Genomic DNA, 27,674 nt, shown 5'->3' with positions numbered 1-27,674 from the left:
TTCAAAGCAGTGTTTCTTTAATGGAGTCCATCAATAATGTTACTTTCCTGACTTTACTGTGTTTAAAATAGAGTAGCTGTGTTATCAATCCTAGACATGGACTGAAATTAAAGCCCCCTTTTCCGCCTCAAGTGCATTTTTTAATAGACTTTGGAATCAATGCGAAACAAATGTTTGGCAACACGCTAATGGTGTCTGTTCAGATGACTTGGAAGTCTCTGTTTTGCCACCAAAAAAAACCCGCAGCCAGTTTACATTCGGACGGGTGCGCTCGCTTTGTATAAACAGACAAACCCTGTGGCGAGGGGTTTGATTAGGAGGAGGCCCACAAATCCCATTAAAAGTCCATCCGTCCCTTTTTTTCCACTGTTTGTTTGAAAACGGGAAGAGTAACAAGGGAGGAAGGAGGTGACAGGGAGTGTTGTCTTTGTTGTTTTTAGTTGTGCACTAAACGCAGCCGGACACAAATATCTCACTGCAGCGATGAGTACCAACAATGTGGTCTGGAAACAAAAGGTTTAGATTTGATGGGGGGGGGGGGGCAAAAATGGGTAAGAAGACCAAACAGTGTTTCTGCGTGCGAGTCAGAAAGTTTATTACTGACAAGATCCACTCACTGCCTGTTATTGTGAAACAGCATGATGCTGTTTGTTGGGTATATCTTCGATTTAATAATGAAATATCAAAGCGAAGACCTGCAAATCTGTTGTGTCAGCCTAACAACTCCTTGGTCTTGGCTGCAAGCTGTTTGTCGATGTCCGCTGTTACGTTGTCTGTCATCTGTTGAATCTAAGAAGGGGGAAAAAAAAATAAATTATTTGATAAGAAAAACCTGTTTGTCAAACTTAGAACAGGATTCATACCTGTTTTTCTATGAGCCGAAGAGTGTCTTCTGAGTGCCCCTCTTTAGCCTTTTTCACCTGGTTGACAGCATTCGAGCGCACTTTCCTCAGGGAGTCTTTAGCCTTGTTGCCGAACTGTTTGGCTAGCTTGGCGAGGTTCTCTCTGTGTTCTCGTGTCACTCTGCACAAAAAGGTGACACAAAAAGACATCTGTGTATTTGCAGGAAGAATTGGTGGAACCCATCTTAGTTACGTCATTCAGACTACAGTAGTCCCTCACTTATCGCGAGGGTTACATTCCAAACACCCCCGCGATAGGTGAAAATCTGTGAAGCAGGGGTGTTATTTTTATGTATCCATCCATCCATCCATTATATTTTACCCGCTTCTTCCATTTTGGGTCACGGGGGTTGCCGGTGCCCATGTCCAGCAATCAGGGGAAAAGGACAGGTCGCAGCAAGTCCATCACAGGGACACAGAGACAAATGAGACAAACAACCATTCACTCTCTCACTCACACCTAGGGACAATTTAGTGTTACCAATCAGTCAAACATGCATGTTTTTGGTCTGTGGGAGGAAACCGGAGTACCCGGAGAAAACCCACGCATGCACGGAGAGAACATGCAAACTCCACCCAGAAAGGCCCCCGGACCAGGATTTGAACCAGGAACCTGCCCGCTGAGAGGCAGCAGCTCTACCAGTTGCGCCACTGTGCTGCCCATATTTATTTTAGTATTATATATATAAATATACATATATATTTAAGGCTTTATAAACCCTTCTCACATTATTGCATGTTCTTAACAATGTTCTAAACTTTCTAAACGCTCTATAAGATCACAGAGAAAGAGAGCAAACAGACTGATGCTACGGTTACTGAGATAGGGGCGGGCTGGCCATCGGGAGCACCGGGACATTTCCCGCTGGCCTGGCCCACTCAGTGATCGCCAAAGGGGAACTAAAGGCTTGGTTCGGGTTGCGTTTAATTATTTTAAATAAATAATCCATGCCACTCGTGCGGCTCACTCAGGCATAAGACAGACACACACACACCCTTTCTTTTTCCAAGGCTGTCTTATCTGTTGTGTCTCTGGGACACAATGGGGAAAGACAGACCCCACCATGCCCTCTCCTCTCTCTGGCTCTGCTGTGACAGCCTCGGAAAGAGAAAGGAGGGGGCGGGGTCTGTAATATACCTGAGTGAGCTGCACTCAGCCGTACTCAGCCACTCTCTCTCTCTCTCTCTCTTAAACTGATTCACTCCTATTTTTCCATCTAAGCATTTTCTCCAATATTCTAAATTTGTTAATCTGATCTGTTCTTCCCTGCTCCCTGAGCAGAAGCGATGGGAAAAGACAGACCCCTTTCTCAGGCTGTGTGTCACAGCAGAGTAAGAGAAAGGAGGGGGCGGAGATGGGGTCTGTCTTTCCCCATCGCCTCTGATGTGACAGCCTCAGAAAGAGAAAGGATGGGGCGGGGGTGTGGTCTGTCTTTCCCCATTGACAATTGTGTGCCGTGTACAAGCTTACTTCAAAAACTCACAAAAGATTTGGTCTGCAAAAATCAAACCGCGAAGCATTGAAGGACTACTCTATTTTGTTTTCACTGTGTCTTAGGATCCACGCTTTTACTTTTGAAAAAGTTTAAATTAAAAATCTAGTTCAGCATTCAAAGCTAAATTAAAACAAACCGGAGAAATTGAAATGTCTGTAGCTTTTTATTTTTGAATATCACTTATTTATCCATGCTTTATTCTTTTAAAGTGACACAGTCACAGTCAGACCTACGAGCATTTCAGGAACTTAACATGCAAGTGTCTGGACTGTGGGAGGAATACAGAGCAAACTCGCTAAAGCTCAGGAAGAACATCAGGCTTCACACCGAGAAACTAGCTGAGAAAAGGACATCTTTTTCCTGTGAAGTAAATCACTGTTCAATGTTGACTTCCTAAAATCTGTCAAAATGGCACATCTTACTTTTGACTTGCTGCTTTTTTTAACAGCAACAGAAACAATTTATGTCTTACCTGGTGGAGATAGCACTGAGCAGCCTCAGTTTCGAGGAACAGAGTTCAGTTTTGAATAATGAGATAAGGGCTAGTTCAAACAAAGTGGTCTGCTGCCATCCTAAAATATTTGCAATCTTGAACATTTCAAGTATTTTATTCAAACTCTATTTTATAAACATGGCTGCCAATTTAGCAGTTAGTTTTACACAGAATTTTTATTCACTGCTGTTTGCAATATGCGCTCAAGCTAGCTGTAGCATGTCCAGTGCAGCCAGGGATATGTCAGGAATACCAAAGTTTTTCCGCTGAATTAACTACGTAATGACAAATTATTTGAGGTTTATAAAGAATTATTTGCACAAATCTATAATACATTCTTGAGACTGTACTTGTGTTAAGATGACAACTACCATACTCACTCTGGCCTTGGCTGCGCTCTGACTTGCTGTTAACCGTTAACCCAGTTCAAATTTTACTATTTTTTTCAAATAATGTAAAGAACTATCTAGAACAGATGAGATAAGCAGATCCAAGATGGCCGCGCTCAGCCAAGCCGCAGCTTCACAGGCTCCCAGTGATCTCAGTTTGTTTTTGTTCCTGTTGTTTCTGTTTTAACCTTTTTTTGTGCCTACATTGCACATCCACAATACAGGTATGACCGTGACACACTTGTGGAGTTTTCTGTGTCTCTACCTTGCCGTCGTGCCATCGTGGTTCGGTTCTTCCAGCCTCAGGCTCAGGCCTGTCATGGCGGCTGTCTTCATGATCCTCCATCTGCCTGCACGGACCAAACTCTACGGACCTGTTAGGTTCCGCGGGGAAACCTGGATGTTCTCCGTCTGCACGGTTCTGGAGGGCAGTCTGGGAGGCAGCTGATGCAGTCCTTATTATCATCATGCTGCTGAAGGGATCTGCTAACAAGACCTGCTAACGCTGCTAACAACACCAGGCCGCTAACAGTACCATGGTGCCAATGGGACCATGTTGCTAAGAGAAACCTCATTGCTAACTGACCCTCACTGCTAACGGTATCATGCTGCTAACTGGACCATGTTGCTAAGATAACCTCACTGTCATCAGAACCACTTTGTCAATAGGACCATGCTGCTGTAGATTTATTTATTTTTCACATTTGGCGCCTTGTTTCTGTATTTTTGTTGCATGCTTTGAATAAATCCTAGTTTATGTTAGTTTAGTTTATGTTAGTGCTCGCATTAAACGTGTAAATTATAGCTGAACAGAACCTATGAGAATCGTGCTGCTGTTGTTCGTTGTATTGTTTTGCATTATTAGTGACTGGCCTATATCTTAGATCTTTTAGCCTACCGTTTAGAGTATATCTCAGTTTATATCTCAGATCCTTATTTACAATTTTGCACTTTATATTTTTGCTATTGTTTGATGTAACTGGGACGCTGTGTACACAATTTTGTTCCACTACATGTACCACATGCGATGCGAATGATAATAAAGAACCTTGAATCCTTGAATAACAATTGCTGCATTCCATAGAACCCCGCTTGTAATTTTTTAGACAAGAAGAGTGAAAACAATAGCTTAGCTTGATTAAAGGTAGTAGATTACTGATAAAGACTAGCTGGGAACTAAAAATTGCAAAAAAATGAGAAAAACAAATTCCATTTCAGTCTCAGAATTCTGATTGTCTCTGACTAAACCAGTGTTTTTTTCTTAAATCCCAGTTTGGGAAACTGTATTCTAGGCTGGTGCGGTCACAGCCATCTATATTAAATTAAGCATGTACAGGTAAGTACAAAGTAAGTATTTAACTGCAAAACTGATTCTATTTCAGGAAGGTGCCTCTAAAGTAAGCACAGCTTTATTAGATTTTTGTATGATAAGGAAAATCCAGAGTGAACCTAAAACAAGAGATGAACAAAATGACGTCCGAACGTGCAAAAAGTTATTCTTTGTCAACGTGAAACTGGTTCGGATGCACAGAATCCAACAACACTCTTATCGCCCAGAGTAGAAAAATGTTGTCATCCCAACAAGTTTGCATCCACTTTTCATTTGTTTTTCAGCAAACAAGTCCCACTTCTCATTTCAACCCCCCCACCCCCCTTTTTTTGCTCTTAATTGGCTTTTTCGCTTTGTTTTTACTGCGGGAACAATTTGCAAACAATCCAAGTGCTGCGTCTATTTACTGCAAACAATACGGCCTAATTACCGATTCCAGGGCCAATCAAGGAGCGCCCTCTCTTTGCAAATGCAAATGGAGGCTCGGAGCGTGCCGAGACTGATTGCAGGGGGAAAGCAGTCTGACTCTTGTGTCCCTCCTCTGCCAGACTAACACCTGCTGCTCCGCACACACAAAATCACACATGCGCATAAACAGAGAGTGGCAGAAATGCACGTAGACTCACGTTGTGTATATGTAAAAAGAAGAAAAAAAAACACTCTTTATACACAGAGAGTGGCTTGTTGAGTGAGTGACGGATTGTTTTGTGTGAGGTTGTTTGATTTGGACGAAAGACAAAGAGAACGGGTGAGACAGATTTACTCAGAATGAGGAAAAAGAGACTGACCCGACACACATCAACACTGTGAGGGTCTCTATAACTTTATGAGAAAAGTCAATAAACTTGTCAGTTACAGTAAAACTCAAATCACACAAACCTAAAACTATGAGTGAGATTTACTGTGACTCTTTGCTATGGTAATTTATGTAATGGGCTGAATAATTATTGCTTGCAGCCAAAAGAGGGTGATAATGTTTTTACGCATATCAGTGTGAGTCTGTCTGTTACCAAAATATCTTTTTATATATATATATATATATATATATATATATAAATAATAACTTTTATTTATAATGCACTTTACATTCACAATGAATCTCAAAGTGCTACAATGAGTGAACATCAGATAACATCAGGATAAAATCAACCATAAAATCAACCATAAAAGCAACCATAAAAGCAACCGAGAGAAGGAACAACCAGGAGGATAACACCTCAGAATGATCACATCAAAAACTGAAAATGCACAAAATGCAGATTAAAATACTCAAATAAGAACTATGGGTGAAAAAAAAAAAAAAAAAAAATTTTTTTACCTTTAAGTATTTGGAGTCAACTCTGTCCATTAGGTACCGTACTTGTTGCTGTACAAGTTGCATCTTTTTGCATAAATTAGCATGCCTTGCAACTTATACAATGAAGTGACTTATTTATTCATCCCCCCCCCCCCTAATTATAACCCAATTTTTGGCTGAGATCTGACAATTTAATTCATTCTGACATGGAAAATATTGAACACTACCATTTTCAGCCACTAGAGAGCGTTTGAGTAATACGGCAAGCCAAGTGTCTCATTAATAGGTAAAAGTGGCTATTAATGAGACACTTGGCTTGCCATAACAAGCCACCTTCATCTCGCTCAGGAACTCCTGGAGCAAACGTCAAATCAGCTGCATTTCACCACCGCCCAGATGAAATGCAGCTGATTCGGACGTGACCATTAAAGTGCATTTATTAAGTAAAATTTCAACTGAGAAACACCTTTACTATAATTCGAGCAAACAAGTAATTGTTTTTAAGTGTTAATCTTGTTAAATGTCAACAAAATGAACGAGTCCTTCCTCTGCGTGCTACCTCGAATTGATTTTTGAAATACAGCTGATTTGACTCACAAAGTGCATTTATTAAAGAAAAGTTGAACTGAGACACACCTTTGCTATAATTTCGAGCAAACAAATAATTGTTTTTAAGTGTTAATCTTGTTAAATTCTTGTTAAAGTCCTCCCGTGCACGCTCGCGCCATTTGGCAGCCAATCAATTTTTGGCACAACACCGGCCTATGTTTCTGGGTGTTCAGCGGTGACGCATAACAAACGCAACACGTCAGAGGCGATGCATAAAAGAAGCGACTTATTTATGTTTTTCCCCCCACTTTATTAGACATGTTTGGACTGATGCGACTTATACGATGGTGCGACGTGTACGGCAGAAAGTACGCCAATTACCTCCTGAACCACTGGATAGATTTTATTGAAACTTGCAGGAAATAGTCTCTGGATGCACATTCACAATAGATTAACTTTTGGAGCCAACCAAAAGATGCGCACCACAGACAACACATTTTAGAAAACACAAGCATAGCTATAAATCTGTCAATTTTGCAGATATGATGCTAAAATTTTATTTGGTAGTAGTCAGTTACAACATATACTTTAACCATAGTATCTGCAATACTGTGTAAACACAATGTTTAATTTTAAGGTTTGACCAAAATGGCTATAACATAATTTCTTCTAAGTATAACTATTTTAGTTTAAAACGCTGACATCAAGGCGGCAGGTGATATGTACGGTGGCCCTAAGGTGTAAATGAACAACATTTGAAAAAAACGGAACTACATTTGTTTATCAAATGTTGTTGTGATTTTTTTAGTTTTTGTTGTGTTTTTTCAAATGCAATTCCGTTTTTTCCAAATGTTGTTAATTTACACCTTAGGGCCACCGTAGATATGCAATCCTTCCAGGAATGCTAATAAGCCTTTTATTTATAGACTTTTTAGAGTTAGGACACCTTAAAATGGCTTGCCTATTTTAGTATTTGAGTAATCAGAACATCAAATTGTCCCTCAACTAGCAGAAGCTAAAGCTAAATATAAGAAGTGAGAAAAAATTGAGGAAGAAAAAAAAACAGAGTATGATGGAAATGAGAGAAAGTGCTAAATGGAGGAAAGATTTTTTTTTACTGGCCTCGGGCGTATTTGCGCGCCAGAGAGAGAACTCACTTGGGAACAGGCACCTTGATGATGGTCCCGTCCACCTCTGGGTTTAGGTCCATGCTGGTCTCTCTCAGGGCATGGGCGGCCGCCGCTGTGGCCTGGGGGCAGGAGTGAACACAAACACAGAGAAAAATACGATTAGAGCGATGGTGTGAATGGAAAAGTAGAGCTGCAACTGCAGGTAGTGACTTAGCTCCAGCTGGCAACCATTAAAGTGGTCTGTACATGTGTGTGTGTGTTTGTGTGCTTGGGTGTGTGCGTGTGTGAGGAGAATCCCATGCAGCGTGGAAGAGCCTTGGGCCACTGTCAGCGCTCGGCCTCGTGGGACACGACTGAGAGGTTGCAGGGCAGAAAGTTGACCCCTGACAGCCCCAAAGGAGAGTCTTCTTGTGCTTGTGTTTGATACGTGAACACACAAACATGTGTTTCACTTTGTTTATACTCGGTTATTAATTTCCAGAGAGGTGGAAAATGTGAAAAGTGTTTTTTCTTTTAATTTCACAGAGAATTAATAGAAACACTTCACGCACTGAGGTCAGATTTTGCGCAAGATCTCAAAACGGTCGTCAACCCATTCAGTTGTTTCTTGGCTTCATGTTACAGATTTAAATGTTACTACTATGTAACAGAATATAGATATACATATTTATAAGGCTTATAACAAATATAAAAAAAAAAGAAGATTAACATAAGGTTAAAGCAATTGTTGATTAATTGTTTGGATTTTTTTGCACAGTACTCACTGCATTAGTCCTGTATTTTATTAGCATTTATAGACCTGGTTCTTATAAATGTACTTTTTAATGGATATTTTCTGTTATGTACTGTAGTATTTTATTTGACAAAGTTTTAGATGTACAGGACTTTAATAAATTTATCACAGGTTGGCTTTAATGTGGGTATATATACGTAAGAGGGTTTGAATAATTTAGTTAAATTTTATTTGATGTTTTAAATTTGTATTTTTCCATCCATCCATCCATCCATCCATCCATCCACAAATTAAGACTGAGCTTTAAATATTAAAAAAAAACTCAATCTGAGTTGAACGTGTTAGGTAATAAAGCATCTGTCAGAAAATCCAATCATGTTGTTCCTCTGCAAATATACAAGGTGGTATATTTGTACTACACCTTGGATCTGTTGTACTAAAGCCTCTCATGCTTGTAATCAAATTACATCTGTAACCTTTCCCTGAAGTCTTACAAGTGCAAGTAGCTGTCCGTTTCTTCTGCTCGTCTCCGATGCATCTTTTATTAACAGGAAATCGATGCAGATACATTTATAGATGACATGTTTAGTCTGTCTGGCTACAGATTTTTAGCTGCATTTAAACACTCACAGAAAGGCTCAGGTGATTCTTCTGAGCCACCGTAGGTTTAAAAACAAAACACCTTACATGGACCTTTGGAAATTATTTGTTGTCTTGGTTTAATTTAATAATCAGTATGCTTTAAAAAAAATGCAACTTCTATACTACAACTTAAAATAAAAGTTTTAAGTGATATATGTCAACTTTGGTGAAAATTGAAGTTTAGTTTAATCTCTTGGACTTTAAACGTAAAAATAAAAGTTTTTTCCAATAACGTCTACAAGAAAAAAAAAATATCTTCACATTATCTGTCAAATAAAACTACACTAGATCAAATATCAGAGAAGTAACTTATTTGTGCTCTACACTAGGCCTGTCATGATAACAAATTTTGCTGGGCGATTAATTGTCTCAGAAATTATTGCGATAAACGATAATATTGTTTGAAATTTGACATTAATTAGTAATTATTGTCAAATTTAAGAAGAAATGTTGGTTATTTTTTGTGTGTAGTACATTTCTTGACCACTGGATGGCAGTATAAGACTGAACTGTAGGATGGATAGTGAGGGGGTGAGCAGCGTGTCTCTTTAAGAAAAATGGGAGGGAGGCCCTTTGACATGACATGGGCGGTCTTCTAGTTCCTGTCTTTTGGTTCTCAGAATGGCAGACGCTCGGTGCGGTTTGAGCTCTTTAGCATTTGTCACACAAACCTTTTAATTAAAAAATCAGTAAACAAGTTCTCAGCTTCTTTTTGCAGAGAAAAACTACTTTTAAGACGAAGGCACGGGTTTCAACTGTGAATTTTTGGAGCTTTGACAAGACGGAGGATTTTTTCCCCGAGGTTAGCCTGTTAGCTTAACTCGTAGCTTAGCTTCTCAGCTTAGCTGCTTTTAATGACCCAAAAACGTGATTTTGAACAGTTAAAACAGATTTTAAAGAGAAAACAGAAGGGAGGAGTCAGTGAAGAGCACCGGAGTTGAGCCTTTTGTCCTCCAGTGTCTTCAGTAGAAAGAGAGAGACACAAAGAAACGATAAATCCAATAAAGGAAAATGAAGTCGATAATTGTCAGTTATCAAGCGATTAATTGATTTACTGTTTACCGCGACAGGCCTAGTCTATACTCAGACAGAACTTACAAACTATTTCAGTGCAGTTGTTTTAATTCATGCAAAATTACAAGCGTTTAAATTTAAAAAAAAATATACAAGTTGAATATTAAAACAAAGCTGCACAGCTGGAAGACATTATCCACAACTTTCAACACACGCCGCGTTAAAACCAAAACGCTCCAGTTAAGATGTGCACAATAAGAAAGGTAATTTTTCAGCTGCATGATAATTCCCTCAGCTGACCTTTTGAAAGTGTAAAGCAAAGAAACCCAAGCCTCACAATTTCCTCCTTTTTTCACCCCTCTCCGTGCTACTCTCCATTTTGACAGCTCCTTCTCGACGTTTGCACCGAGGGAAAAGTTATGGCAGCGAGATTAAAGGAATATATTGGTGCGCATTAAATAAATTCATGAGGTTTCCATTTCTTTTGTTAAAACCATCCGGAAAGCGGGCGTCCGGTTGCTCTCTTTTGAGTGTGGGGTGATAGATTCATCCCATGCCTATGTTTGATTGTTCTCAGCATCAAATTCATCACCGTTTCCCCTCTTTCTCTCCCTCGCTCTCTGTCTTCGATGACCACTGGAACAATTACTAAACCCCGAGTGGAATCTCAGAATAAAAAAAAAAAGATCTGGCAGGTTTCTGGCTAATTGTGCCGAAGTTTCACATCAAACGCTCACGGCTTTTCTTTGAACAAGCAAAAGGAGAGGAATGTGTGTAAGCGTCTGTTGAACAGTGTTTCGATACCACACACATGCGCTCAGGGTGGGACATGATTTCAGCCTCACTGTGTCTTCCCAGGCTGCTCTTAATGAATGAGCAGAAAACAACGGTAGGGCCCGGTAATGGATAGGTGTCATTAGAAGCCGATTAGCTCTGGTGCTGCCGACTCACCTCTGGTTGGGTAACACGGGTTCTGACAGGGTGGCGTGTGAAAGCCAGAGTGTGCCTGTCAGTGCATGTGTGGTCTCTAGCTGATGGCAAAGACCAAAAAAAAAAAAAAAAACCTCAACGAAGAAACGTTTGGCCACATTCTGGTAAAAAAATAAAAATAAAAAGATTAAATTTTTCGATAAGTACTTAGATTTGTTTCTTGTTTCGTGACATGGTTTCACCTGGAGGACAAAAAAAATAAAAGCATGAAACCACCGCCTTCAGGTGAATGGAAAAGAAAACGGAAAGTGTGGAAGATATTTAAGAAACCTGTTTTTGTTTTGACATCTCATCAGATCTGGTTATTCCCGCACAAAAAAATTCCTTACAGAAACTCCCATCTGTGCAGACATGATGGTAAACACCAGAATAAGTGACACGATTCATGAATCAGGACTTTTACTGATGCCCAGATGTTTTCATCTCACTATGTTTAATCTAGTTTGTTCTGTTGTAGAGATAACCCATTATCTCCTGTGTCTGAGCCCTTTTTTTGACATCTCTCTAGGACATGGAGACAAATTATAATGTTTTCAAAATATAAGAAATAAATGGATGAAAAAAAAACATGTTACAAAGTAGGGATACACGATATTATCAGCATGGTATCGGTATCGACCGATATTAGCGATAAATTTAAATATCGGACATTGACCATTCCATCAAAATAACTCTCCGATATAAAAGGCGCTGTTTATATATATATATATATATATATATATATATATAAATACATATAAAGGCGCTGTTTTTGTATGACAACCCAGTGACAAGGATGTCTGCAGCACCTGTAAGTTATGACGTTACGCGCGCTGTTGGGTTTAGATTTGTGAAAATTTAATAATTTGCACTGTTCAAGTGATGTTATTGTGTTAAGAGAGTAAATGTCATGAATAAATTTGACGTTAAACATAATCCAAGTCGAAGTGTTATATCATTTTCAGCCCCCCTTTTGCCATCTGCATTTGGTAGCAGGCAAAATGGACAAAGACCATGCAGAATAATGTAGCATTTTAATTCCACAGCAGAGAAAGCTGTGTAGTCTCTGTAAGTAGGTCTAGGGGAAAAATATCAGTTATCGGCCAAATAATTTTTAACATATCGGCATATCAGTCAAAACTCCAATATTGTGCATCCCTATTTCAAAGCCTTAAAGCAGTCACAATGATTGTGCATGACAACAGGCTTCCTTAAATCTTCAGTGTAAAACAGTTAAATTGTAAAGACTTGACAAATTTTCAGTCTTTAATGCCTTTTTCCATTTATTTTTGAGTTTATTATTTTAATCATAAAATGTATAATGAATAAACATTTGATTTTTATTTTTTTTGTCCTTAATGAAGTTTCAGTTTTTCTGTAATCTTATTTTTGCACTTAAAACTACTTTTTTAAAATTCTAAATCAACACGGTACTAATGTGTGTGGTGCATAAATGTAAAAAGAAATAAAAGGAGTTATCTTGACACGATTTCTCTTTGAGTTTTCTTTATATCTGTTTTGTATCAGACTTTTATTTTAGTTTATTTTGGACGTGTCGTGTCTCCTGTTGCATTTCTTCATCCTGATGGTGTTTTGCTCCTCTGGACCTCCACAGAAGAAGCAGAACTTTGGAAAACATGCTGCACGCTGATGAAAGAAGAGGGCAGCTGGCATCATTCATTACTGCTTTTTCTCAGAAGTTCAGCTCCTACAAGTTTGAACTTTCTGCGTTATTTTCTTCAAAGTTCCAGCTAAAATTTGCAGAAATGAAAAGACATTAAGGTTTTGTACCGCAACACACAACCTCTAAATGTTGTTTGGATATTAATATGTGCACTACCACTGACCTCAAGGATTTCTAACATTAATAACGCACACTGTCATAGAATCATTTTATCCGTTTTATTGTTTCACAGTGGCACAGCAATCAAAACAAACCATTTGGATTTGAACTTTGCAACCAGCTCCAGACAGAAAACAGAGATAATCTCTGGATATTTGATGAAGTTAAGTTGTGTTAAATGTAAACACGGACATCAAAGACTCAAAATCTGCTAAGCAAAAAAAAAAAAAGGAGAAATAAAATGAAAAATAATCCATTTCGTCCTGGCCTCGGGGTAAGATGAGGTCATTTCCTATCTGTGACAACTCACACGGAGACACCACCACACCGCGGCTCATACACACACTTCGTTGCTATCTTTCACCCCAGAACAAAGGCCTCCATGAGTGATCAATCAATTAGCATCAGAGGCGCAGGTCAGGTTTCATTTACTCAGACTGATGTGGGGTTCCAGTTCTGCTCTGGCTCAACTTTTCCTTCTGCGAGAACCATCTATCTGTCTGTGCTTTGGCTTATTTTTACAAAGCTTATTTATCCAGTGCATGTCCCTATGAGGCAAACAGATACAGGTAGGAAGGAGCTGCGCTGGCGTGTGTGTGTGTGTGTGAGAGATCGTCTTACTTCAGGGAAGCTGCCCATGTTGATCATAATGAGTTGAGGTGACTTCATAGAGATCTGACCCAGATGGTTAAGGGGGTACTTCCCATCTGGAGTCGTCACCACAATGTGATCAAAAGCCCCTAAACGAACACAGATCAGGAGAGGTGTTTATTTATTTATTAACCACCACCAAAAAAAAATAAAAAATCATTATTGTTATGATTTACAGAAAATTATGTCCGTTAGAGGGATTAAACTGTGACAAAATTATTTAGTTTCACTTGTTTTTTTTGTCTGTTTAAATCAATGTCAAACTGGGAAATATTCGTTTTTTGCTTATATTAATCTACAATAGTGAGGATAAATTAGCAGCCCTAATTCATTTATCATTTATTTCCATTTTGGTACTCCTTTAATGGAGGTCTTGATCAGTAGTTTTCAGGCTTTCTGAAGGTATTTTAAAGTTTTTTGGACTTTGGCTGCTTTTTCACTCATTTTCGTTTCGGTTCATGTACCAGTACAGCTTATTATGTAGTTAAAAAATAAAACAAGTGGAGGACAAACATTTAGAGCAGATAACGAGTAGCTGTCTTTCAGAAAAAGCAAACAATCCAGCAAAGACCTGACAGAACCTGAGAGATCTTTAGTTTGTCAAGTTTTCAGCTAATAATGCCACAAATTGGTTAAATTCTTTTACTTGTTTTTGTTTGTCATACTGTCATATTTTTAGTGGTTTTCATAGATTTATTTAAAAATATGGTAATAAATTGTATCTTTGTGGCAGAAGGCATGTAATAAAAAGTCTAAAGAGCCATTTAGAAATAAGTTATTTGCTAAAGTGTGTGTTTTGTGTCGTACAACTCGGGTTCATCCGTTGAGTGCAGAAGCTCTTTTATGCCTGAATGATTTAAAGGTGAAACTTAAACCACTTAACAAAAAGACTAAAATAACAGTCCTCTGAAAAGATTTACGCACTGGACAGAAAATGAACGGAAAAACAGCCCAAGCCATAAGAGGCTGAAAAATGCTTTGATGAACCATCTGAAAGTCTGGAGAAATTTTGATTAGGATCATTTTTAATAAATTACAAGAAAGTCTGACTCACTGGAGCAAAAAGCAGAAGATGAGATCCCACAGAGCTGATGGTTTTCTGTTGTTTCTGTATTTTAGAGAAGCTTTATATTGTTCTTTTATTGTTTTTTATAATTGATTGATTTTATACTTCTGTGATGGACTTGCGACCCGTCCAGGGTGTACCCCGCCCCTCGCACAGTGATTTCTGGACATGGGCACCAGCGACCCCCGTGACCCAAAATGGAATAAGCGGGTAAAGATAATGGATGGATGGATGGATTTTATACTTCTTAACTTGTGTTTGACTGAAATGTAAAGCACTTTGTTTTTTTTTTGATAGGCTAAATATCGTATTCTTTGGACTATAAGGCTTAAAATCCTTTAATTTTCTCAAAAATTGACAGTGACCCTTATAATCCGGTGCACCTCATGTATTAATCCTGGTTGTACTGACTGACCTCGAACCGATTTTATGTGGTACAACTGAACAATGTTGAGAGTTATTGTGAATGAGTTGAATAAAGTTTGACTTATCTGACTGTTTAGTTTCACTTAATATGCCTTATAATCAGGTGCGCCTTATAGTCCGAAAAACACGGTATGTATTTTTATGTGCTATAAAAACACAAGTGACATTGACATTTGCACAGAACTGCATGCTCAGAAATGAAAATATTCATGTTTCAAATTCCCAAATCCAATATTGGTCCATCCATTTGGTTTCTTAGCAGAAATTAAATTGCTAGATAGATTAACATATTTTTCGCCGTACATGTCACATCTGTCCAAATATGTCTAATAAAGTGGAAAATACATAAATACGTTGCTTTGCTTTATACGTCACATCTAGTATGCATCACCGCTGACCACCTGGAAACGTGGGCCGGTGTTGTGCCAAAAACTGATTGGCTGCCAAATAGCGGCTGCGGGAGCACGAACGAGAGGACTTTAACAAGAATTTAAAAAGATTAACGCTTGAAAACAATTATTTGTTTGCTCGAAATTATATCAAAGGTGTGTCTCAGTTCAACTTTTCCTTAATAAACGCACTTTGATGGTCAAATCAGCTGCATTTCAAAAGCCGATACGTGGAAGCGGGAGGGCGCAGAGGGCGATTCGCTGTGCATTTCTTTGAAATTTAACAAGATTAACACTTAAAAACAATTCTTTGTTTGCTCGACATTATAGCAAAGTTGTGTTTCAGTTGAACTTTTATTTAATAAATGCACTTCAATGGTCAAATTAGCTGCATTTTGCCAGGGCGGCACAGTAAACCGAAGCTGATTTGATGGCTCCTCCAGGCGAGCTGGACGAAGGTGGCAGGCTATGGCAAGCCAGTTGTGTCATTAATAGCCACTTTTACCTATTACATGACACAACAGCATGCCATACTACTTGACTGCCATCTAGTGGCTGAAAATGGTAGTGTTCAATATTTTCAATGTCAGAATGAATGAAAACAATAATATCTTGGCCAAAAATTGGTTTATATATATGGGAAAAAAAAAACATAAATAAGTCTCTTTGGTGTATAACCATATGCAAATTATGCAACAACAACAAAAAAGTGACCTATAGGCCGAAAAATACAGTAAATAGAGTAGATGGATGGATAGATAGACAGAGAGATAAATAAGACAAAAGTTTTTCTGATCTTTTGTCTCTCCTCAATGTCGACTCGAGCCGACTTCTGTCCCACCCTCTCCTCTCCTTCTGTTGCTCCATCCGTCTCCATCCCTCTCCTCCATCTGGCTAACCTCAGACGCAGTTGTTTCCTTCTTCTCCACCTCTGCCTTACATCATCCCCTCCCTGCTTTTACCCCTTGGGGGGGCTGCCATGGTGCTGTGTGTGGAAAAGTGAGGTGATGGGGAGGTGAGCCAGGGGTGTAATTTTCTCAAAAAGATCAATTTATCATCTGATTTCAAAGGCGTAATATCAAGACGTAACAATCAGAGATTCAACGCAGATGTAAAGCGTTTGAAATGAACGGATGAAGAGTTGAATCGCACGATTACACGGACTTTACCTTTAACTTCAGACATCCGTTTGTCCGATTGTCAGAGGTCAAAGGTTAAGCCCTTATTTGCGACCCCTGACATGTCTGTCTGTGTTACTTGTGTCGAAACAACAAGCACACAGATCTGCTTCAGGAGAGCAGATCAAGACGAATATAAGTGAGGAAACATTTGCTTACATCATTAATCTGCTTAAATTTTATTCTCATTTTGACTTCATCTTGTGTTATTTAAGACATTACGAGTTGAAAGTCCTGTGTTAGATTTACTGCAGGAAATCTTTGATCAAAGCGGGTTCCTTTAATCAAATCTCATGTTTTCCATTAAATATAAAAGGCTTGATTTGGAATAACAACAAAACGCTTTAAAGAAATGCACATCAAAACCTGTTCATATTTTAGGATGGATCATTTCTACTCAGACTGCATAAAACATTTTGTTTCTTTTTAATCAAATAAATTCTTCAAAATTCTGACATTCCTTTAAGCTCCTGCAGATGGAAAAACGTTTGTTTGATAGGGGCTTATAATAATCTTTAGATTTGCCTAAAAGGTCTGTAAAATGCAAGATAAACACCGCTCATACAGAACATTTGACTCTCTACATATTCTCATTATTACACAGGAAAAATTCAGCACCTCGCAAATTGTTTTATAATAATAATAATAATTTTATTTAAAAAGCACCTTTCAGGACACTTTACAGCAAGTAACATATCAGATAAGATTGTGTAAAAACAAAGTGCAAAGACCAACAGCAATAAATTGAAACATAAAATACATAAAGTAAATACATAAAACAAAGTGAAGGATAAGCGAGTCTAAAGAGATGTGTTTTCAGAGTAGTCTTGAACAAAGAAAGAGAGGTGGTGTTTCGTAGGTCTGGGGGTAGGGAGTTCCAGAAGTGAGGGACAGAGCAGGTGAAGGCCCTGCTCCCCATGGTGGAGAGGCGGGCACAGGGTACATGGAGGTGTAGCGAAGAGGAGGATCTGACAGACCAAGAGGGGATGGAGATGTGTAGGAGGTCAGATAGGTACGGAGGGGCAAGGTTGTGGATAGCTTTGAAAGTGAGAAGAATTTTGAAGACGATGCGTGATTTAACCGGGAGCCAGTGGAGCTGCTGCAGGACAGGAGTGATGTGGTTATAGGAGGAGGTTTGAGTGATGACACGGGCAGCTGAGTTCTGGACCATCTGTAGCTTCTGATGAGATTTGTTGGGGAGGCCATAAAGAAGGGAGTTGCAGTAGTCAATCCGGGAAGTCACAAGACTGTGAACAAGGATGGCAGTGGAGTGGGGTGTGAGAGAAGGATGGGGACGGTTAATATTTCGGAGATGGAGGCACACCAAGTTACACTGTTGATGTGTGAAGTGAAGGAGAAAGTGGTGTCGAGGATGACACCGAGACGCTTGACCTGAGGCGAGGAGGATAACAGAGCGTTATTAATGGGGATGAGAAGATGTTCTGATTTTGAAATAGAGTTTGTGGTACCGACAAGGATGATTTCTGTTTTGTTACTGTTTAGTTGAAGGAAATTGTTAGACAACCAGTGATTGAGCTCACTGAGACAGTCGGTGAGGATGGAGGATGGATGAGTGGAGTTTGGTTTGGTTGACAAGTAGAGCTGTGTGTCATCAGCATAACAGTGGAAAATGGACACCATATTTGCAGAAGATGTGACTTAGAGGAAGGAGGTAAATGAAGAAGAGGAGGGGTCCGAGGACAAAGCCTTGGGGCACACCCGTGGAATACTGAGAATGGAAGGATTTAAGCTGAATGACTTGAGTGCGGTCAGAGAGAGAAGATTTGAACCAGTCTAACGGAGTACCTGAGATGCCAATGGAGGTTAGTCTGTTGAGGAGGATAGAATGACAGATCGTGTCGAAGGCAGAACTTAGGACAAATAGAATGAGGATGGACAGAAGACCAGAATCAGCAACAAGAAGAAGGTCATTATTAATTTTTATTAGAGCTGTTTCAGTACTATGTTGGGGCAAAAACCAGATTGAAACTCTTCATAAACATTGTTGGACAGGTGAGAGTGAAGTTGACAAGCAACAACTTTTTCAAGAACTTTGGAAATGAAGGGCCGATTAGAGATCGGACAAAGATTACTGAAGTTGGTAGAGTCAAGACCTGGTTTCTTGATGATGGAGGTGATGGCAGCAGTTTTATGCCAGAAAACTGGATTCCATCATTATTTTATTTAGCTGCTAATATACTGATCGTGCCAATTGCTACTTTTTAGCTCATATGTAGCTCATATGTAGACAAAAAAACAAATATATCAGAGAACTTCTTCTGTGACATCTGCTGCCCTTCAGATGAGCTCAGTCATTTGAGACAAAAATTAAGTTTTCTCAGCTCTGAGGGATTTCTGTGAAGCTGCACCAGATTTCAAACAACAAAGTCCCCCGCCGGTCTACATGAGCCACATTATAACAAACACAATAAAAGGAGAATGTTAACTATTGATGAAGAGGTGGCCTCATTTTAATCTGTGAAGAGATGCACTCTTTAAGTTGAGCCAACATCTCCAGCTACACAAACTGGATTTAAGATTTAAAAAATGGCCTCCATGTTCTTTGTTTACATAGAAACAGAACCGTATTGCTTTTATTTGATGAGCACAGTATGGGAGAAATGTCACTGATCCCCCCGGACACACCCCTCGCTGTATCCATGTGACTTCCTGCTGTATGTTTGACGCACACAAACAAGTTTGGATTCATGGCAACACACAGCACACACGCACGCTCATAGGTTTAATGAGAGCCAGATGAGAGGCTTATGAAACAAACGTTCAGTTGTATGAGAGACACTCATTCTGACGTCATCCCATTCCTCCATCTCATCTCTGCTGTCAGCTCCAAGTCCGGCTGCCTCCTCGGATCAGCGCGCAGCTGGACGGAGGAGAGCAGTGAGCAGAGAGGCAGGAAGGATGACAGAACGGAGGGATGGAGCTACAATGGATGACTAAGACAGAGGCAGTGAAGCAGGAACCTTTACAGGTTAAAGGAACCGTTTGTTTGTTGTAAGTGGCACTGTGTGAAGTACTTATGAGCGGTTTGTTTGCAGGAGACAGTTTGAAGCATGGAGAATTTAGGACAAGCCAAGTTGATACAATCAAAACAAAGATGCCAAAACTAACCCAACATGTCAGCGAGGTTCAAAGCAAATCAGCAACACAATGGATTTTTACAACGTACCACTTAACATCAGATGGTATTTAACCTGAACTCATATAACACCTAATGCATCACAAGGACTTATCGTTGTGTAGAAGACGCACAATAAGATGTTCACATGGATATTTGTTAGGGTTAGGTTGCTATATATATTTCAAATAAAAATATGCTGACTTCTGTGTACGGCTGATTATTTAAATAATATGAACAACGCTATTCAAAACGAGAAAAAAAAAGCCTTTAATTGTGTTTAATAGAAAAGTTTGATTCAAGCTGACTGATAAATGGAGACAAAATTATTACAGCTAGAGAAATTGCATTTCCTGCAAAAATGCAGTGTGAATGCTTATTGCTGAAAACAGCTGAAATTAGCAATAAACTTGCTGAAAAGCTGATCTGGAAGAACAAGCCTAAAGTAGAAGAAACTATAAAGAACAAATATTTGTTGAATTACGTTTAAACAAGTCGAAATGAGCACAAACATTAGGAAATCAGCTGAAAAAAGCTGAAATTGGCACACAAGAATAGCTGAAAAATAGCCGAAAAGGCAGAAAGAAGCTTAACCTATCAGAAGGACGTGGAAAGAGCTGAAATGAGCTACAAAATATGCAATTAGCTGAAAAAGCTTATAAAATGCATTAAAAAAACAGCTAAATAGTAGCTGAAATCGCAGAAAAAAAAATGAAACTAACAGAAAAAAGCTGAAAGGAGCATAAGCTGAAACTAGAAGAAAAGTTAATTAGGCTGAAAGTAGCAGAAATTACCACAAAAATATATATATATATATTTGAAAACAGCTTAAATTAACTAAAAATGCTAATAAAAAGGAAGCTGAAAAGGTAGAACAAGCTAAAATTAGCAGAAGAAAGCAGAAAGAGCACGTTTGCCCAGTTAGGCTGAGAAAAGCAGAAATGAGCACGAAAAATGGAAATTATCTGAAAACAGCTGAAATGAGCAAAAACACAGTTGAAAGGTAGCTAAAACAGCACAAAGAAGCTTAAATTACAAGAAAGAAGTCGAGAAAGCACAATTTTGCTGAATAAGGCTGAAATTTTTTTGAATGAGTGCAAAAAATGTAGAATTATCTGAAAAAGATAAGATTAGCATAAACAGTTAAATAGTAGCTGAAATAGCAGGAAAAAGTCCAAATTTGCATAAATAAGCTGAAAGGAGAATAACAAGCTGAACTTAGCAGAAAGAAGTTAGAAGAAGCACAAAAATGTTGTAGTTAGCAGAAAGAATCTGAAAGGAGCACAAAACAGCTGAAAAAACAGCTAAAAGTTTGCATCCTTCTCCAGAATCAGCTGAACGTTTTGATTTATGATTTGTTGAAATAGCACAAACGTTGTGGAATGAGAAAGACGCTGAAAAATGTACGGAAGAAAAGTGGATCGCAATAGTGTGAATGCTTCGTAAGTGTTGGTTAAATTTGAGCTTCAGCTGCTGTTGACTGCTTTTTTTTTTTTTTTTTTTGTAAAGAAAACGTAGAACAGAGTGAAACCAACTCCAGTTTGATGTGCGATTCTGGCCGCAGCCTCGTCCTTTGGGAGCTTCCATTAAACAGTCCACCTCTGACTCTCAGAGCTCTGCTCCGATGCTTTAGAACCCAGAAACTAAAGGTCACGGCCTGGATGTAGTTGGAGAAACAAAGGCCAGGGTGGGGTCAATGGAACACCACACATGGATCCCCTCACATTAAGTCCTCAAGTGCTTTGAGAGGAAGTTCAAAACTCAAAGACAGAGACTTCCATAAAGTAAAAAAAGTCTCATGAATCAATTTAAACGGGACAGATTAACACATAAATGAAAACAAAATAAGCTACTCGTGAATTATTTGAATCCTAATAAGACAAAGGCGGCTTATTATCTAAAGATAAAACTTTAATTATTTGGAACTCTTTTGGGTGATTCTTACTAAGGATCTCCTTTAGTCCTTGTTGCTGCGAGTCTGATTTACAGTTTGTTTCTCCACTGAGAATGACTTCCTGACTGCACAAAGTCACACATGTCCCCATTTTCTCTACTTTTCAAGGTCATGACTTTCAAATAAAGTTCATCAGCTGTCGGTGTTGTTTTAGGCTTGTCAATACTTCTTTCAATTTGTCCTGGTTTCTCTTAAAGAACTTCCTTGAGCGGCTTTCTTTAAGGGTCAAATCTTCTGCCTCCATTTCATTTCATCCCCATTCCCTGTCACTCCGACCCTCCAAATACTCCTTCACTCATGCAGCTTCTCTGTAATCAAATATTTAGTTTTTAAAGGAACATTACATATATCCATCCTTTTATTATTTTTAATCGCTTCTTCCTTTCCAAGTTGCAACTTGTTAATTATTTTTCTAGCTAGTAGCGCTTTAGAAATAACCCATTTGACTCCAAAAATACAATTTATGTCCATAAAATTGTTATTATTGGCATTTTTTAATCATTTCAACAACAGAAATGTGAACAAGTTGTTTGATTTTTTCGAATGAGGCAGTCGGTAACAAAAAGACTTAAGAAAGTATACATTTTCTGTAGAGACGACTTTTGTTTTATGTCTTGAATTGAGTCTTTTTAAAGCTTGTTTTTAGTTCTTAGGTTGGGTTAACTGAATTACCGGGATGAAAAACAAAACTGAAATTAGTTTTCACGGGACTGAAAATGAATGATAACGAAGCCAACGTCTAACAACAAAAAGAAAACTTTTGCAAAATTAGAATAATGTTGTGCTCTTCCTTTATACAAAATACTGAGGTAAAGCTCAACACATTTAAACAGAACAGTCTGTACACATCTACCAGCTTTGTGTACAGCTAATTTTCAATGTAGAAACGTTATTTTAAATTCCAGATTAAAGGTCAATGCCATGTATGCTTTACCTCATCAATAAATGCAGTGTTTAGCACTAAAAAGAAAAAAATAAAGTGTTAAAGATGGTCACTACCTAGTGAGGTTCGGATGCTGAGGCTACGTGTGAACTCATTTTTGAGCGCAGTAAGAACAGCGTTCATGTCCTCCTTCACTGCATCCAGACTGATGATGTCTTCCACCGCAGTTGAATTAATGTTCAACTTCACTGACTGGCCCTTTGCCTTTACTTGGATGAAAAAAAAGAGGAGAAAATGAGACCTGTATAAGTCAATCAGCAAACACATTTGCGCCAGTGCAGAAGATTCAGTTCCAGTGCTGCCTTCACTGACCTTTTGCTTTCTTGGTGGCGTAGAGCCTGATGCATGCAGCAGCAGCAGAGGGGTGCTGGGAGCTGCCAGGACAAAGAGACGGTCTACCTCGGACCCTCGAGGCGACTGTGAGGGGGCACCTGGCATGTCGCACCAGGGACTGACACAGCAGAGGTCGCACCACGCTTAAATGATTCAGCGCCATATCTGCTAACAAGACGGTGAGTGAGTTTATATGAAGGATGCTGTTAAAAGAACACAAACGCACAAGAGTCATCCAGAAATCAGCTGCCACCTTATTAAAATGAGGTAATAGCTCAGCTCTGCCAGTAGGAGGTACAATATCATTAGCTCATCTTTTTGCAGTATCAGACATAGAATGTTATTTTAGACCAAATAAACTACATTCACAAAAGGTATTATTATCTAATTCAGCTCATACAGGAAAGTCATAATATCCTACAGACAGGTGCTGAAAATTAAGCCCTTCGTCCACAACAATTTCATTACATAGCTCCATCGTCATGTAATTATTTATTAATTTAAAAAACGGTTTTATAAAATAAAGTGCTGACAAATTCAAAACATCTGATCATTTTCTCTAAAAGGTTTGCAGCATTTGTATTGTGTAACAATATTGTCCACATTAAGACAAAAAAAACAAAGTCAAACAGCTCCAAATCAAAGTCCATCCATTATCGTTTACCCGCTTCTTCCATTTTGGGTCACGGGGGTCGCCCGTGCCCAGGTCCGGCAATCACTGTGCGAGGGGCGGGGTACACCCTGGACAGGTCGCAAGTCCATCACAGGGCCATCCAAATCTAAGCGTTTCTATATCTATATCTATATCTATGTATGTATAAAGATGCTGAATAATAAAAGTTTTGGTGAAACATTTTAAAACAAAAAGCCCAATTAACAATTTGTCACCATTTAATAAGCTTTATATTTCCTAAATTAACTGAAAGGCTGTTTTTTCTGCTAAAAAGGCCAACAAGTCAATTATTTTAAAATTCCACGAGGCAAAGACGATTAGAAAAAACACACAATTTCTAAACTAGATAATGTTTGACATTTTCCCCCCACTAAACGAACAAATGATAAATCTGAAACGTGGTTAGTTCTGTTTTCTGTGATAGTCTGTCAAAAACAAGTGTGTCACACATGAGTGGTGCTGTAAAGCTTTGTGCAAACAGCGGCTGTGACACTCGCTGCTTTCGGCCCACGCACGGTTGTTCGGGCATTCCTGAGTGGGTACCTCCCATAAAAAAATACAACAATATCACTCCATGCCTTGCTTCTCTGGAGAAGAAACAAACCCCTGCTTGTAATTTTTTTCTCTCCTGACGGTGAACCGTGCAGCCGACCTTCAGGTGTACACAAACAAAATCATCTTTGCAGGATTTAATATTTACCCACTGAAGTCTGTCTGTCACAGTTAGTGGCTGTGAACAGATTCTGGTGAGCGGTTCCCTCACTGCCATCACTTACCGTTTGAGGAGGAGTTAAGATTTGTATATATGAAGATAAAAATATCATCCTGTTGTGTTGAAATAATTCAGATTACAAAAAATGTTTAGCCATGTATTTAAAGTTTGGGGATTTTTCCCTAGAAGTTATTATTTAACTAAGGAAAACACAATTTGGTCACTAAGTGACTAAAAGCTCTTAAACCTGAAGGATCCAATACGATTCATAGTCATCTAATGGCGTTTTCTTTTTCTGAAGAAAAAAGTTCGAACATACTTTTGAGACATCAAGGCTAATAAAAATGACACTGCACGCAATTTATAGAAATCAAATATTGGTATATTTCAGAAAGTTGTCCAGGTGGTGCAGCTTTGTTCACAGTAAACAATCATGAGTCCAGACTCTCCATAAAAAAATGCACGATGCGTCATCAAGACTACTCAAAAAAACAAAAGGTTTAATTGAAATTTAAATATAAATATGGTTTAAAAACTGATTTTTAAACATCTGCTGTTTTATTTTTTATCCAACCACCAATATAACCCACTAACCTCAGATAAAATATAGCTAAAGTAACAATTTAAAATCTTTGTTTACCAAATCAAGATTCTTTCTGTTAATTGGCCAAAATCTTACAGGATTACATTGGCAATATTTAGGCTACAGTTTGGACACCGCCTCCAATAAAAACTCATAACAGGCAGCCACGGCTGGGAGGTTTCCTGCCGAGCTGATACGATTCGCCACACTGTGGCGGAGTTGACGGGCAGAGATGTGGGAAGGTGACAGATCTCTTTAGAGAGGAAATCGAGCAGACAAAGTGAAGCACAGGTGTTCAGTGGGATACTGTATTCTCATATCCTGTAGACTTTTCACAAACAGCTGCAGACACACCTCTGCTTCTTCCAGCAGCGGGAGCCAGCTGCTCGGCCCGCATGCTCCCTCTGTTTGCTTTAGAAAAGAACACTGAAGAGTATCTGATGATGCTCTGCCTCCTCAAACAAACTCATCGCAGGGAGGGTGAAATTTACAAGCTAATACAATTCCAGAGGAAAAGGGAAAAACTGACGATTTTGCTTCTTTAAAGTGACATCATATGCTTTTTTCTGTTTTTTTTTGTCCAATTCAAAACAAAGACATGATTATAGTTACTGTATTTTCTGCCATACTCGTCGCACCGCCCTATAAGTCGCATCAGTCCAAACATGTCTAAAAAAGTGGAAAAATCTCTAACTATGTCGCTTCGCCATATACGTCGCATTTATTACGCATCACCGCTGACAACCCGGAAACGTGGGCCGGTGTTGTGCCAAAAATCGATTGGCTGCCAAATGGCGGCCGCGGGAGCATGCACAGGAGGACTTTAACAAGATTTTAATAAGATTAACACTTAAAAACAAATATTTGTTTGCTCAAAATTATAGTAAAGGTGTGTCTCAGTCGAATGTTTGCTTAATAAAAGGACTTTAATGGTCAAATCAAATGTATTTGCTGCCTCAGTGCTCCGGGAGCGCACAGAGGAAGTAAAAAAAAGAAGGAGGAACGCTGCTCGTTTCTTCAAAATTTAACAAGAAAAGCACATAAAACATTTATTTGTTTGCTTGAAATTATAGCAAAGGTGTGTCTCAGTTGAACATTTAATTAATAAATGCACTTTAATGGTCAAATTAGCTACATTTCTCCGGGGCAGGGCAGCTGGTTTGACTTGCTCCAAGCAGTGAGCAGAACAAAGGTGGGGGTACTATGGCAAGTCGGTTGTGTCATTAATAGCTGGTGAAGATTCTCAGTCATCCAAGACATGGTAAATTCAAAAAAGTTTAAGACAAAAACAATAAAGTATATAAAGTCCAGTTGTTTTTGTCTTGAACTTTTTTGAATTTGTAATTATAGCTACGTTTACCTATTACATGATACAATGGCATACCTTAATACTACCAGTACTACTATGCTGCCATCTAGTGGCTGAAAATGGTACTGTTCTTTTTTTTTTTTCCAGTCAGAATGAATGAAAACAGTCATATCCCAGCCAAAATTTGGTTAATAAATATGGAGAAAAATCCATAAATACATCACTTGGGCCTATAAGCAACAGGGCATGCAAATGATGAAAAACAAAAAAACACCCGCGACATATAGGCCAAAAAATACAGTATTATCTTTGGACAACAAAGCAAAAACAACAAAATAAAAAACCTCAGTTAAAAAAACTGATTGATTGAGTGAGCTAATTATTAAATTTTTTCTGCAAGCTAATTTAGATCATTATAAACACACTCACTGGACCTTGTGCATTTTTTTATCCGAGCTGAGCAAAAAAAATGTGTAAATTGTAACCAGCAGCGTGATTAAAAAATACCCCATTTGTTCCCTGTTGTAGCTGACTTTATGAAAAATATGAAAGATAACAGAGCTTGACACACATAAAGATAGTATTTTAATACCAATAAGGTGACTCCCAAAATGTTATGAGCTGAAAATTTGACATGAAGAAAATTGATGAAACATCCCACAAAAGCTGCGTGTTTGTTGGATTATTCTATCTTTTTTATTTTTAAAGCATTGATTTTTAGAGACTATTTTTATTTGTTTTTCAAGCCTAACAGTATTTTGTCCACTTTCCTTATTTTTGATGCACACACTGCATAATAAGCTGTCATGGTTAGCCATAAGTTAAAAAGCAGCAGGTCTAAAGAATAACTTTGAAAGGTTATCAAAATCCAAAAGCTATATTGATCATGGTTAGTTTAAAAATACTGGCAACAAAAAAAGTCTGGCTACTTAGTTGCAAAGTACAGTATAAGGCAAACAGAGTTAGTTGAAACTATTAGCGCTGCTAAACAGTTAATGCCTTTATTATTAAGGCTTTTAGATACATCTTTGACACAGAACTTCAACAACAGCTTTTTTAATTTAGTACCTGAATAAAATGGGGGTAAATGTCGAGACATTTGTTGTTTTGCTAATGATTGTTAGGCTAATTACTTGGTAATTCCGTGCAAACGAGGTCTTTTTTTTTTAACAAGGTCGTTTTTTTAAGTTGTGAATTCGACAATGGATAAAATAAACGACAGCCTCATTGCTATTTAACAGACTTCTGTCTTTTACGGGTACACGCTCACCAAAAAGCATCACATAACTCTAAATTATCCCCCCAAAACTCATACTTACTTAAAGTGAAGAGACTTCACATTAGAAGCATGGTAAGCTAGCGCTGGCTGAAGGGAAACAAGTCGTCATCAACAAGCGCGGTAGTTACAAAGAAGTTTGCTTCAAATTTCAAACGGGTTACACCAAATGGGTGGAGTTAGAAATTTGCCTGTTTCAGTTCCCAAACTGGAACAAACGGGACACGCCAGACTTTAAACCGACTGCACCCAATCGCC

The 27,674-nt window shown here is 38.6% G+C and overlaps 1 protein-coding gene across 1 annotated transcript; it reads right to left on the bottom strand.

The window, feature by feature from the left end:
- On the bottom strand, window positions 1-27,518 carry mrrf (mitochondrial ribosome recycling factor). The gene is made up of 7 exons (XM_037692464.1): window positions 27,460-27,518; window positions 22,843-23,028; window positions 22,587-22,739; window positions 13,409-13,527; window positions 7,614-7,705; window positions 864-1,023; window positions 1-789 (listed from the first exon to the last, which is right to left on the bottom strand). Exons 2-7 carry the CDS (start codon window positions 23,024-23,026, stop codon window positions 712-714), a joined length of 786 nt encoding a protein of 261 aa, XP_037548392.1. The 5' UTR covers window positions 23,027-23,028; window positions 27,460-27,518; the 3' UTR covers window positions 1-711.
- Between the last annotated feature and the right edge of the window lie 156 nt (window positions 27,519-27,674).

Source organism: Nematolebias whitei, chromosome 18 (assembly GCF_014905685.2).
Source record: "Nematolebias whitei isolate Nwh7 chromosome 18, NemWhi1, whole genome shotgun sequence".
Classification (NCBI taxonomy): domain Eukaryota; kingdom Metazoa; phylum Chordata; class Actinopteri; order Cyprinodontiformes; family Rivulidae; genus Nematolebias; species Nematolebias whitei.
The sequence above is the reverse complement of the archived record's forward strand: the minus strand, read 5'-3'. Positions and strand labels throughout refer to the sequence as shown.

Excerpts from the sequence above, each read along its gene's own strand:
- mrrf (XM_037692464.1), bottom strand. The coding sequence starts at position 23,026 with ATGGCGCTGAATCATTTAAGCGTGGTGCGACCTCTGCTGTGTCAGTCC. Across the intron at positions 22,740-22,842 it reads CGCCACCAAGAAAGCAAAAG|TAAAGGCAAAGGGCCAGTCA; the intron begins GTCAGTGAAGGC and ends TTTTCATCCAAG. Across the intron at positions 13,528-22,586 it reads CAGCATCCGAACCTCACTAG|GGGCTTTTGATCACATTGTG; the intron begins GTAGTGACCATC and ends GTGTTCGTTTAG.